Below are 12,903 nucleotides of genomic sequence, written 5' to 3'. Positions count from 1 at the left end.
GAATCTCCATCATTGCACTGCAGTCACACCTTGTCTCTGGTGTAGGTTTTTTCTTAAAGTTTCCATTGCCATAATTATTTTTTGGTCTAAATCCTTCACGATGACATACAAAATTCTTCAACTTAAGTACGCCTGCACAACTCTTCCTAGTCTTGTTCTTCTGAGCACTAAAGCTTCTTGTCCTTGCATATCTATCGTAGAACTCAAATGCAATGTCAATATCAGAAAAGTGAAAATGACACATCTTCGTCCCTGATGTTCCAAAATTCAATCATCCCAATGTCTTCGAGTGAGTCAATGTTATACCCTTCATCGAAGTCGTGATAATCGAACATTAGTTCTACATTTGTGTCGTCCTCATCCATATAATCCCTATCAACTTTCTCATGTTTTTCTTCCTCCTACTCGTACTGATCATATGATATATACTCACTATTAACCCCTTCATGAGAAAATTCCTGACTCATTACTTCCTGAACACCAATACACAATTCAAAATGAAACTTAAGTTTGTATATAAATTTTCAAAAATGATAAAAACAAATATTTTAAAATAGAGACCAAATTCCTTATATATCATGCACATATTTATGCTTGAACCACCTTGATAAATTAAAGAAAAAAATAACTACTCTAACACTTTTTTCCTCTTTCATAAATAGCTTAAGTTTCTTAATAATTTTCCAAGACAAGAAGAATTTTCAAATCATATTCTAGTTAGATCTTGGAATCTAAGTAGTGAGGACTGTGTTAAGTACTAATTTGGCTATATCTATGTGTGGAAAACAAGGCTGAACATATTAAAAAGATACTAATAAGATGAGACAAACCATTTTATTTTTGGAAGAATTGAAAATTAAATATTTTTAACAACATAAAAAGTATGTACGGAAACATTACCCCCAAGCCACAGTGAATTCCTCACTAAAGTCATGCTCCTTATTTTTTTGTTTTTTGTTTTTTTGCTTGAATAAATTATAGTATAAGAGAGATTGGAAGAAGACAAAGTCAGCACCAATGAATCCCCAAAAGCTATTTCTATAATACTTCTAAAGGCTAAATAAAAGTATGTTGGTGGTTTGGATTGCCTCATTCTAAAGAGCAAAAAAGGAAAAAAAAAAACAAAAATACAAGTGCTACAAACCTCAAGCAATAATTTCTTATGACATTCTTCTGCATATAAAATAAATTTTACCTGAAACAACAAGAATAGATGGGGCAGAGGATCCTTAAAAGTATGCAGTAGCCATTGGATTTTCTGTGCCTCCTTCTTCTCCTACACTTTTTCACATTTTGTTTATCAACTACTTGTAATGCTCTAAGCTTCAAAATTAATTAATATTGTCTTATTATTATACTTTGATTTTATATTCTATTACACCTTTTCAATTTGCACTAGTCGAGAACAGTAACTAATCTAATTAACTAAACAAAAAGTACACATGTAGTCAACTTTATATATTTGTTATTATTATTTTTCATTTTGAGATCACAGCTATTTCCAGATTATTGGAACTCTAAAATCAGCGATCAACATTAATACAAATTGAGAATGCTTGTTGCATTAAAGTAGCAATAAAATAACTCATTTTTGTGCATTCACTTGAAACTCATCATCGCATAAAATGTGGCTCCCACTACTCACTTCAAATTCATTCCATCAACACATCGAATCATAAGATGGACTGTGATCCCCATTTTAACTGGCCACCCACTGTATCATCCTATAATGATGGGGTGATGAGTCCCAAGCACATAAAAAATGCACAGCACAAATATGTCTCTTCTCTATAGTTGGGGACTATTATGCTAGAGGCTTACACTTTCATGCATTAAAGTTCAGAGTTTGATAACTTATAATTACTTACCTGAAGTGAGGTCACGTAAGGAGTAGTCAAGAGAAGCCTGATCATCCAAAAAAGAAGAAAGTAGTGGTAGAGCTTCGCAAACACAAACCCAAATCAACTAATATTAATTCTAAGATTAGATAACTGAAACACATAGCACAACCATGCTAATGTAAACCTGAACTCAAGAAAGCAGAACTAAAAAGTAGGTTTATTTTGTCATTTCTCAAACTCGTTAATCTAAATAATAATAATAATAATAATAATAATAATAATAATAACCAAATTTGCCAATTTAAGAAAATTATGCAGAACTAAAATGTAGGTTTATTTTGTTGTTTCTCAAACTCGTTAATCTAAATAATGGATAAAGAAAATGGGATAGTTAAAGAAATCATTTAAATGGTGACAACCAATAATAATAGTAATTGTTAATTCTCAATTCTCACTATCCATAAAAGGAGAAGATCATAATTTTAGTTTTATAGAGTTATGGTTAGTTAGTTACTTGGATACAAATGCCGATTACATAGCCAATTCGGTAAATTTTCTATTTTAGCTACCAATTAAAAGAGAAAAAAATAAAATAAAATAAAAAAAGCAAGAGTTTCTTAAACCAAATAAGAATTAGATTTCAAAACAAATGAAGAAAAGATAACATAAACGTAGGATTGGAAAAAAAAGCTGACAACGGATGATATTTAAAATAATTTTCATTGATACAGCGGAACAAATAATAATTCAGAAAGTAGCCAGTCATAAGATATGGTCATAACTCTCCACTTTTAGTTAGGGATAGGCAAAAAAATCCACATTTTGGATTTTAAACCACATCCAAATCAAACAATTTAAAAAAAAAATCAATTTTAAATAAAGAAAATTCAAACCAAATTGAATCTTTTTTATAATTTGGTTTTCAAATCCAAACCATTTAAACAATTTTAAATCCAATCCAAATCCATATCCAAATTAAAATCCAAAATAAAAAAAGTTCTAATCTAAGCAAATTAAAAACTACGGACAAGTACGTAAGCAAACCAATAAATTATAGCATATGCTGCATGTAGTAAATAATTGATGCACTAATTAAGCAAAATATCTTAGTTTAAGTGCCTGCTTTTTGCTAATTATGAAAGAAGATAATTATCCGAAATCATGTCCAGCCATAAACTCTCTGCAAGTAAAAAAAATGCAATAATTTTTTTTTGAGATTCTTGCCATGGAAAAAAAACCATCATACTAATAATACGTGTCGAAAACAAATGAAATCTTGAAGAAAAATAACGTGCAATATATATAATAATTTCAAATATTATTTGTAGCTCTATTATGATAATTAGGTATATTTGGTATGTGCCCCTCCCTGTATTAGGCTTTGTACAGAAGTTTTGTTTCTTTATATTTGTGATTTCACTTCATCTCTGCAAAGTTTTGGAATAAGAAAATGCATATAGATGTGAAATAATAGCTGTGAATATGTAAGTGATTAACTATTCTCATTAGATTTATAAAAAACTAAATTCTAGTTGTAATAAACCTATACACTTTAAAATGACTTTAGTATTAATTTTATTTTTAAAAATATTATGGTTTAAAAATTGAATTTTTAAAAACTGTTTTTAAAAGTGGATTTTTTGTTAAAAAATCTGGTTTGAAAATTGGATTTTTAAAAACTAGTTTTAAAACTGGATTTTTGTTTAAAAAATATGGTTTTAAAACTCGATTTTCAAAAAAAACTGAATTTTAGATTTGGATATTAAAAAACCGGATTTAAAATCGGTTTGTAGATAAAACTGGATTTAAATTCTAAAACCGGTTTAAAATCGGTTTTTGTTTTTTCAAACCGGTTTAGAATCGATTTCTCTCTTCAATCCAGTTCCAGTTTGGTTTCATGAACCACATAATTGGTTCTGAAGTGGATCCAGTTTGGATTTTTAAAAATCCAAACCATGCCCACCTCTACTTTTAGTAGTAATTTAAACAAATGAGCACACTACAAAGTCCATAATGATTTAACATACTAGTAAAACAAATCTTCAAAAATGTGAAATTTCATTATTAAATCTTTTCTATGAACTCACTGTCAATATTAAAATTTTCACAAATCTGAACAATTGTTTAAGTGCTATTCATATTTTTACCATCAATAATAGCTCTAATCTCATTGTTCCAGTTCTATTTCAAATTCTATGTACAATACAAGAAACATCATTAAAATCGACGACTAAATCGTCGATAATATTAAAATTCGACGGAAAAACGAACGGCGGAGGTGGTCGCTATTAAACTTGTCGATTTTTCAAAATTCTAATGAAATCAACGGCTTGCCTAGCCGTCGATAATAATTTAATAAAATCGACAGTGTTTCTATCTATAATATGAGTATGAGAATTTTACCTTCTTACTAAAATCGACAATGTTGCCGTCGATATTATTATATAAAATCGATGCCATTTTCATCGATAGTTGATTCAATAAAATCGACAATATTTTTGTATATAATATGCTTAATAAAATCGACAACGTTGCCGTCGATATTTGATTCAATAAAATCGACACAATTGCGGTCGATTTAATTATTTAGATACCGACAAATTATGTGTCTATATTTTTTTTTTTTTGTCTATTTTAAACTTAAAAAGCGACAACTCTGCCATCAATTTTAATAGTTATATGTTTTAATTCTTTTTTTCTATTTAAAACATAGTAAACAATTAATACAAATAAACTTTTAAATATAGAAATAAAATAGAAAACAATTAATGCAAATAAACTTTTAAATATTAGATAATAAGTTTACAAACTTATCAAAATAATAAATAATCATCTAACATAAAGACTCAAGATAAGATAAATAACTAAACTTAGACTTATATTCATTTAAATTGCAATCCACTAATAGTATAAAATATTCAAAACAGAACAAAACATTTAGTTGTGATGGCTTTAAAACTGTGATGACTTTATAATTGGACATTATATTATTAGAGATAATTCAAAAAGCTAAATTAAATTAGTCAAAATTAAAGAGCAATTGAGCATCAGAATTCATAAGTGATGACTTTAAATCTGAGAGACTTTATAATATGTTAAATAATTCTCCAACAATCACAAAACGACGAACATGCATATTAGGAATCAAAGCACTACATACTATTTGATGTATCATATCATATCATTAGTAGTGCAGAGAAAAAGACAAAGACAATCACCAGCGCGGGGCTCTGAAAATCCTATCCTCATTAATTAACTAAATCATTTCTGTTCAAATTCTTTCTACAGTTTTTCTTTTCCAATCACTGTAGCTATCAGTATACATTATCATAACTACTCTTCTCATTTTCTATGCATTATTACAAGAACAAAAAAATAATAATAATGTTGATTATTTTGACTATATTTTCATCTTCTTTCAGTCATCATAAATATTCTCTGAAAACAATTTAAGAGAGATGAATAAGAAAATGAAAAATCATCCTCTTCCATTTCCTGCACACAAAAAAAGAAGGGGTTTAATTATGATTATAATTATGCGTGTAGTGTGCATATCACTAGTAACTTACATATACATTAACTAATTAATTAATCAGAAAAGAATAATTTAGTACCTAATGAAACCAAGAAAAGCATCAGAGTTTGAAAAAATTAATTAAAATAAAATAAAATAAAAAACTAACCTTTTTCGATATATGGGAAATGGGTTGTCTCTATCAACGAACCTCTCCATTTATGTATGAATTTCTTTAAAGTGACTTGTTCTTGTTTGACCAATTTTCTGAATAGTAATAGGTTGCATCATGCATGTAAGGTTTCTAACTCAAGTGAAAAATTATTTGTAATTGTAATGACACAAAGGACTTCATGATTATATCATAGAAAGATGCAAAATAGCTTATATTTTCAGGATGAATACTTAGCCTGAACAAACTTTAATTTCAGGTACATAAGTTATGCTTTAGAAGCAAGAAATGTGAGCATATATGATTATATATGAACAAGGGATAGAGAAAGTACTTGAATATGCATGGAAGCATCAAATATGTAAAACCCTGCTTACTTCAGAAAAAGGTTAGTTCTGTATATCCGTGGGAATATGGCAAAAGTTCCTCCACTTCAATTCTGGAACGAGAAGAACAACTCATACTTTTCTTCATTCTTCCATGACTTTACTCAACTTCAGCCCAAAATATGCCATAAACAAGCCTATTCTCACCTGCCACAAAATACTTTTCTGCTCTATTCTCAGCTGCCACAAAACTTAGAATAAGATTCATTGGTTCTGTTATACTTAAACAAAGAGAAGGTTATTAATTACCATTGGTACCTGGTTATTCTCCAATAATGCTCTCCAATTTCGCATCTCAACAAGTGCCTTTGCTAAACGGTAGGATAGAGCTATCCGGTAATTCAAATCTCCAAGCCATATAATTCGACTGAAAAAATGAATCAAAATTAAAATTACAAGAGTGTGTGGAAAGTGGAAACAGAAATTTTTTTATGTTCATTCTGCATAATAAGATTCATCCTTACTCATGATGGAGGATTGTCTCCAAAGACTTGTCATTGTCAGAACCATGAACACGTGGAAACCTTGCCTTCTTAAGAAACTCCATCACATCAGAGTTCCTTCTAAGTTCATCTCCTTCTTTCTGTCCAGAGGTCAAGTGGCTACAAATGAAGCAAAAGCTTGTTTCATGGAGAGACATGCTAATCGATATGGATCCCTGCAAGTACATACATATCAGAGATTAATCATTTTCACATAGCTGATGAATCTTAAATGTTTCTATGTGAATAAATTGAAATTGACCTTATTTCCAAGATAATCCATGAGTCCTCTGCCAACACAAGACACTTTCATGTTCCCAACATGATCCTTTAATTCACTTCTAACCCATATGGTAAGAAATATTCCTACCATTTACTTGCTTGTAACAACACAATACCTTTACCTCCCTACCATTCCATATCCATCTTCAATAGAGGCAGCTGGCAAAAACGTTATGTTGGGTGAATCTCCAAGGCCATTATCATCATCAGAGGAACCCCATCTTAAGTAGTCACTTAGTCTAGAATAGTCATTTGTTCTGGAATAGTCACTTGGCCTATAACCCCATCAAAAACTAGAAAAGTCACTTGGTCTATGGCCAAATTTCACACGATCACACACACTGAATCTTCTATCCAGCCGCGGCTATTCAGATGAAGGATCATTGTACATTCTCCAGCTGGTTAAAGAAGATTTCTGGAAAGAGAGGCGATGAAAGTAAGAAGAGTTCTTCTGTCGAGTCAATCCCTTGAAATCTGCATCTAATTCTAAAACTGGCTGAGGAATAGGAGATGGTGCATAGTACACATTGCCTCCAATTGCAAACAAAACATAACAGAATAAAACAGAATAGAACAGAACACACTTCTCTTCTTCTTCTTCATTCTATTATCCAATTAGCTAGAAATGTAATGGATACTCTTCTAAAAAAAGGGGGCTAACCTAATTTAAGAATCTAAGAACATAATTGGTAGCATTCAACAATCAGAAAAGGGGCTAACTTAATTTCAGCTGATATGAGCATAATAGATGACTAATTTAACTTTTGATTTTACGCAAGAAATGGCAAAAAATAAGTAGAGTCGTAGGGTACAACTCTGCAGCAACTAGAAACAAGAGTTCCATGTTTTCCAACTAACAACAATAACATCAATAACTAATAATGATGAAAATTGCATTTGAAACCTTTACTAGAGTTAGAAAACATGACCAAGTTCAGTAACAGTTAGGTCATAGTTTACACCTAAAATAGGGGATTTCCAAATGAAACTAAATATGGCTTTGAAAAGAGTTTAGTAACAGTCAGAAAAATGATACCTAGTTCTTGTGAGCTCAATTGAGAGAGAGCGGAGAAGGACCAAAGTAGGAGGAGCGACGGCGGCAACAGAGAGAAGGAGCAACAGCGGCGCGACAGCAGCGGAACGATAGGCGGTGCCAGTAAAAGGAGCGACAGTGGGGAGCGATAGCGGCATGGCAGTAACAGAGCGTGATGGCAACGCGAGCAAACAGAGTGACGGCGGCGCAACTGTGACACCGGCAGCGGAGATGATTTCTGAACTTGGGGGCGGGAAGTAGGCGCCAGGCTGGTGTTTTTAGCAATAAAAATCGACGGTGCAGTTGTCGATTTTAATTTGAAAAAAAAAGCAACGCTTTTTGCGTCTATTTTATACATTAAGTCCACACCATTTATTTGATTTTAGAAAGCAATCTAGACCATTCAATTTTATCGATGAAAATATTGTCGATATTTTAAATATAAAAATAGACATCGTGTCCGTCGATTTTAAAATAAAAGTATTTTAAACCCTTGCTTCGTCGATAATATGACGATAGGTTAAAAAGGTTTAACACAGCATAAAAAAATCGACGACCGGCCTATCGATTTTTTTTTATTTTTAATAATCTTTTTTTTTAAATATCGACAGCAAGCCGTTGAAAAATATCGACGGGAGAGATAGCTGTCGATTTTTTGCATCGAAAAATGCGTTTTTTCTTGTAGTGGTACAACTCTTAACTTGCATAAGGAGCAATTGTTGTTTTGTCAGCAGAAGACACATTTTCAGAGAGCGCATATAAGTATCATTGTTAGTTCGTATGGCTCTATATATAAACCATAAGGAAAAAATAAACAAAAAATAGATAATAACATTTGCAAGTACACCCTCCCCCCCTTCCCAAAAAAAAGTGTGTCTTTGCACTTTTAAGATATCAGATCAGACATGGATAACTATAGTTCCATTACAAGAAGAAACAACACTTATGAACCAGAAAAATAGAAAAAAAAATGGTATCACTGATAAACAATTGAAACGAAGTTTTCTCTAACATATATCAAACACAAATTGAAATTAAACTTCATTCAAATTCACAAAAAACTTGCCATCAAAAAAGCAATAAAACAAAATATTAGATTATCATTGAACGGAAGATGATTAGATGAAATTATGAGCATAATGCAAATTGGCAACTGTTCATTTGTCAATGATATAGGCCCCATCTTAAATGTCCCCAATAACACTGATGTACCGAAAACAACTATGCACGTAGCATACCAAGCAGAAATAGGGAGTTATATAAAATTATTGGGTTTAGCTACGAAGTGCAAAAGCAAAGCAATGTGAAGTGTAGAACCATAAGTAGGAAAGAAGCAAGAAAATATATATACAAGAGAAGCGGTAAAAACGACACCTAATAGAAAGCCGGGGAAGTGGGTTGCGCGGCAACAGGGGAAGCGTGTTGAGCGACGGCGGAAGCGGGTTGCGAGGCAGCTGCAGAAGCGGGTTGTGTGACGAAGATGAGCGGACGAGAAAGACAGTAGAAGAAGAGAAAGAGACAATAGCAATCACTATTGAAAGAGGGGCAAAACCCTATCAGAACAAATAGCTTACAACATTGAATCTGGTATCAAAATTAAAAAGGGAAAAAGTGTAATAAGAATAAATATAAGGGTCATTTTCTAATTATTAATTTTTTTCAAAAATAAAAAAATGGGGTTCAATTTATAATTACTTTTAGGTGGGTTAAAAATACTCCTACATAAAAATGGGAGTAAAAAATTCATGGCCTTCAAATTAACCCTCCAAAAATCATAAAATCACAGATTACAAATAAAATATAAAATGTATAAACTCGTACTAGTTAATAGGAATTACAAAGTTAAAACACAATTATTTTGTACTAGTTATTATATTCACATTTTTTAATGTATAAATTCTAAAAAAATCTTTAATCATTTTTTGTTAGAGAAACAATGTGTTAATACCTACTTTTAAGATATAAAATTATAGGTTATAGTTAGAATTAAATTCTTTAAAAATTCCGCCTACTTCGGAAACTGTTTTTGTTTCGTAAGAAAATAAGGACCAAAGATATAAAAAGTGCTCACCTTAAAAAAACTCTAAATGAAATGCACCATTTAACTAGCGGTCTAATATGAAACAACTTTAATCTCTATGTATTTTCTTTATGTATATTTTACAATTAATCTCTATATTCAAGCCATTTAAACAAACCAGTCTAAACAAGTAGTTTTGACCTAATTCACTTCCACGCGCGACTATCTTTAACAAATTTTTGACTCAACGCGCGAATATATGACTGCCTTTTTTATGTAGATTTCGTTTCTTTTTTCGAATTTTCTCAACATTTTCTGCGTCTCTACTTTCTCTGCGTTTCTCTTCTTTCTCTATGTTCTCTTCATTCTCTACGTTCTCTTCGTTCAAGTTCAATGCTCATTCATCTGATTTGAAGATTTGAAATTAAGCTGTGAAATCAGGTTTAAACAGTTATTTCATTGTCGAAGATAATTAATGAATGAAGTTCAGACTATCAATTGAATCAGAGCAAAGTGAAATATTATTTTGAATCGAATCAACTGGCTGAGGTGTGGTTCGATTCTAGTTAATGTTGTTCGTTAGTAGTTTATGATTCTGTAGGTGAATAATGTTTTTGTTTGTGAAAATTGTTGTTCATGGTTGATGGTTTGCATTGAATATAATATAAGAGTTCTAAATCTGAATTATTATTGTGATGAATTGTTCCATTCTCGTTTCGGTGTATTTCGATTATAAATGGGTACATTTTGGAACTCTTTCAATGTATTTTGAAAATTTCTCGGTGTATTTATAGGTTCAGACTTTCAATTGAACCAGGGCAAATTGTATTATTGTTTTGAATCGTATCAAGTGCTGAGGTATGGTTTGAATCTAGTTAATGTAGTTGTTAGTAGTTTATGATTCTGTAGTTGAATCATTTTGTTTTTGTTTGTGAAAATTGTTGTGCATGGTCGATGGTTTGAATTTGAATCTAATGTATGAGTTCTGAATCTAATTTTATTATTTTGATGAATCTGTTTCGTTCCCAGTTTTGGTGTATTTTAGTTTCTAATATGGTTTATTTTGGACCTATTTCGGTGTATTTTCAGTTTCTGTGTGATGTTGATGAGCAATTTATTCCAAAAGTTGGGATGACTTTTATCATGGTTGAAGTAGCTGAAAAATTCTACAAAGATTATTCTAAACTTGCAGGTTTTTCTACGAAAATTCAGAGTACAATTAAGAACGAAAATGAAATTAAGAACCAATTGATTACATGTACCAAAGAGGAAAAATGGAAATCAAACATATCTCCAACTGAGAAGACAAATCCCTCAGCTGGATTAAATTGTCTTGCAAGAATTTATATACATATATTGAAGGACGTTGGTGTTTAGATTATTTTCGAATGTTGTGTTGCATCATTCACATCCGTGCTGTCCAAATCAAGTAGAGATGCTTAAACAACACAGACAATTAAGCATGTCTGTGTGACTGATAAACCCCATTTGTAGGGTTTATCTTGTGTTAAATTTAGAGGGTTTTATCATCTTTTCCCACATTTATTCAATGAAATAGCATGGTTTTGTAAATTCTCCTTTAATTGTGCTTAAGAGTGAAAACATGTTTTTTAGGCCCTTAATTGTTTAATCTTGATTTAATTTTGATTCCATTAAATGTCTTGAGATGTTTATTAAGTGATTTCAGATTTAGGAGGTAAATATTGGATCAAGGGAATGAAGGAAAAGCATGTAAAAGTGGAGAACTCATGAAGAAATGAAGGAATCGCAAAAGCTGTCAAGCAGACCTCTTTGCACTCAATCGACCATAACTTGAGCTACAGAGGTCCAAATGATGCGGTTCCAATTGCGTTGGAAAGCTAACATCCAGGGCTTCGAAATGATGTAAGTCTTGCCATAAGTGCATCACGTTTAAGGGGGCGCGCACGCGCCGATTTGCACGTGATTCATTAAAAGCAAATTAGTGGCCAGCGAATTCTAAAGCCTTGTGGGCCAAATCCAACTCATTTCTGATGCTATTTAACCCAAGGATTGAAGAGGGATAAGACATCTAGTCATTAGTTTAGTTTTATTATGCTTTTAGTTAGTTTCTAGAGAGAGAAGCTCTCTCTTCTCTCTAGGATTAGGAGTAGGTTAGATCTAGATTAGGAATTCTTAGATCTAGGTTAGGAATTCTTAGATCTAGGTTAATTTCATGCTTTGATTTACTTTTCTTTTTGCAATTCTTCTTCTTCTACCTTTCCTCTCTCTAGTTTAGCATTTAATTCTTGTAATCATTTACTTTTATGTTCATGCACTTTTGTTCTTCCATTTTCCTTTAATGCAATTTATGATTCATGTTCCTTTATTGTTGATTTGATTTGTTGTTGTTTAATTCCTTGCAATTGAGTAGTGTAGATTTACTTTCCTTGCTATTTTACTATGTTTTCCTTTTATGCCTTCCAAGTGTTTGATAAAATGCTTGGTTGGATTTTAGAGTAGAATTTTGTGCTCTTGACTTGGGAAGGTAACTTAGGAACTCTTGAGTCACTAATGTCCAAGTGATTGACGATTGGGAGCCATTAATGCTAGATCTCACCAATTGATTAGGTGTAGAAGTAGGACTTATGGACTTGGATTGATATAGCTCACTTGACTTTCCTCTACTATTAGTTAGGGGTTAACTTAGTGGGATTGATCCTTGCCAATTCTCATGTTGTGGTTAGTGATTAGGATAGAGATCCTTGACCACCTAACCTTGCCAAGACCTTTTTGTTAGTTTATTTCCTTTGCCATTTATATTTCTTGTCCATTATCTCAAAAACCCCAAAACATACTCCATAACCAATAACAAGGCACTTTATTGCAATTCCTAGGGAGAACGACCCGAGGTTTAAATACTTCGGTTTATAAAATTTAGGGGTTTGTACTTGTGACAAACAAATTTTTGTATGAAAGGACTATTGTTTGGTTTAGAAACTATACTTTACAACGAGAATTCATTAGTGGAATTCTAGACCACAAAAAGTCTGTTCATTAGTGACATACAATAGAGAATAACGAGGAAGTCAGAATCACACCAAGCAAAACATACCAATTATTTGTCGCAACAGCAGGGGATCATCGTGAATTAAGTTTTATTGAAAAAGATGTGAGAAAATTAAATGGCTACAATTCTTTGATTAGGCAATCTC

At 31.7% G+C, this 12,903-nt stretch overlaps 1 protein-coding gene across 21 annotated transcripts; it reads right to left on the bottom strand.

Moving 5' to 3' along the window:
* Nucleotides 1-5,066: 5,066 nt before the first annotated feature.
* LOC107618528 (type IV inositol polyphosphate 5-phosphatase 7-like) lies at nucleotides 5,067-9,308 on the bottom strand. Of its 21 annotated transcripts, none has more exons than XM_088499833.1 (7): nucleotides 7,714-9,308; nucleotides 6,658-7,151; nucleotides 6,378-6,571; nucleotides 6,172-6,280; nucleotides 5,905-6,060; nucleotides 5,525-5,622; nucleotides 5,067-5,336 (listed from the first exon to the last, which is right to left on the bottom strand). In XM_088499833.1, exons 2-5 carry the CDS (start codon nucleotides 6,766-6,768, stop codon nucleotides 5,998-6,000), a joined length of 477 nt encoding a protein of 158 aa, XP_088355959.1. In that variant the 5' UTR covers nucleotides 6,769-7,151; nucleotides 7,714-9,308; the 3' UTR covers nucleotides 5,067-5,336; nucleotides 5,525-5,622; nucleotides 5,905-5,997. The 21 variants fall into 21 exon arrangements, with proteins under 21 accessions (XP_088355959.1, XP_088355956.1, XP_088355950.1 ...); XM_088499830.1 differs by having other exon boundaries at nucleotides 5,862-6,060; nucleotides 6,163-6,280; nucleotides 7,714-9,302; XM_088499824.1 differs by having other exon boundaries at nucleotides 5,862-6,093; nucleotides 6,658-7,092; nucleotides 7,714-9,302.
* Nucleotides 9,309-12,903: the final 3,595 nt, after the last annotated feature.

Source organism: Arachis ipaensis, chromosome B9 (assembly GCF_059453495.1).
Source record: "Arachis ipaensis isolate K30076 ecotype BB chromosome B9, ASM5945349v1, whole genome shotgun sequence".
NCBI classification, from domain to species: Eukaryota; Viridiplantae; Streptophyta; class Magnoliopsida; order Fabales; family Fabaceae; genus Arachis; species Arachis ipaensis.
This window is presented reverse-complemented; position numbering and strand designations above follow the sequence as displayed.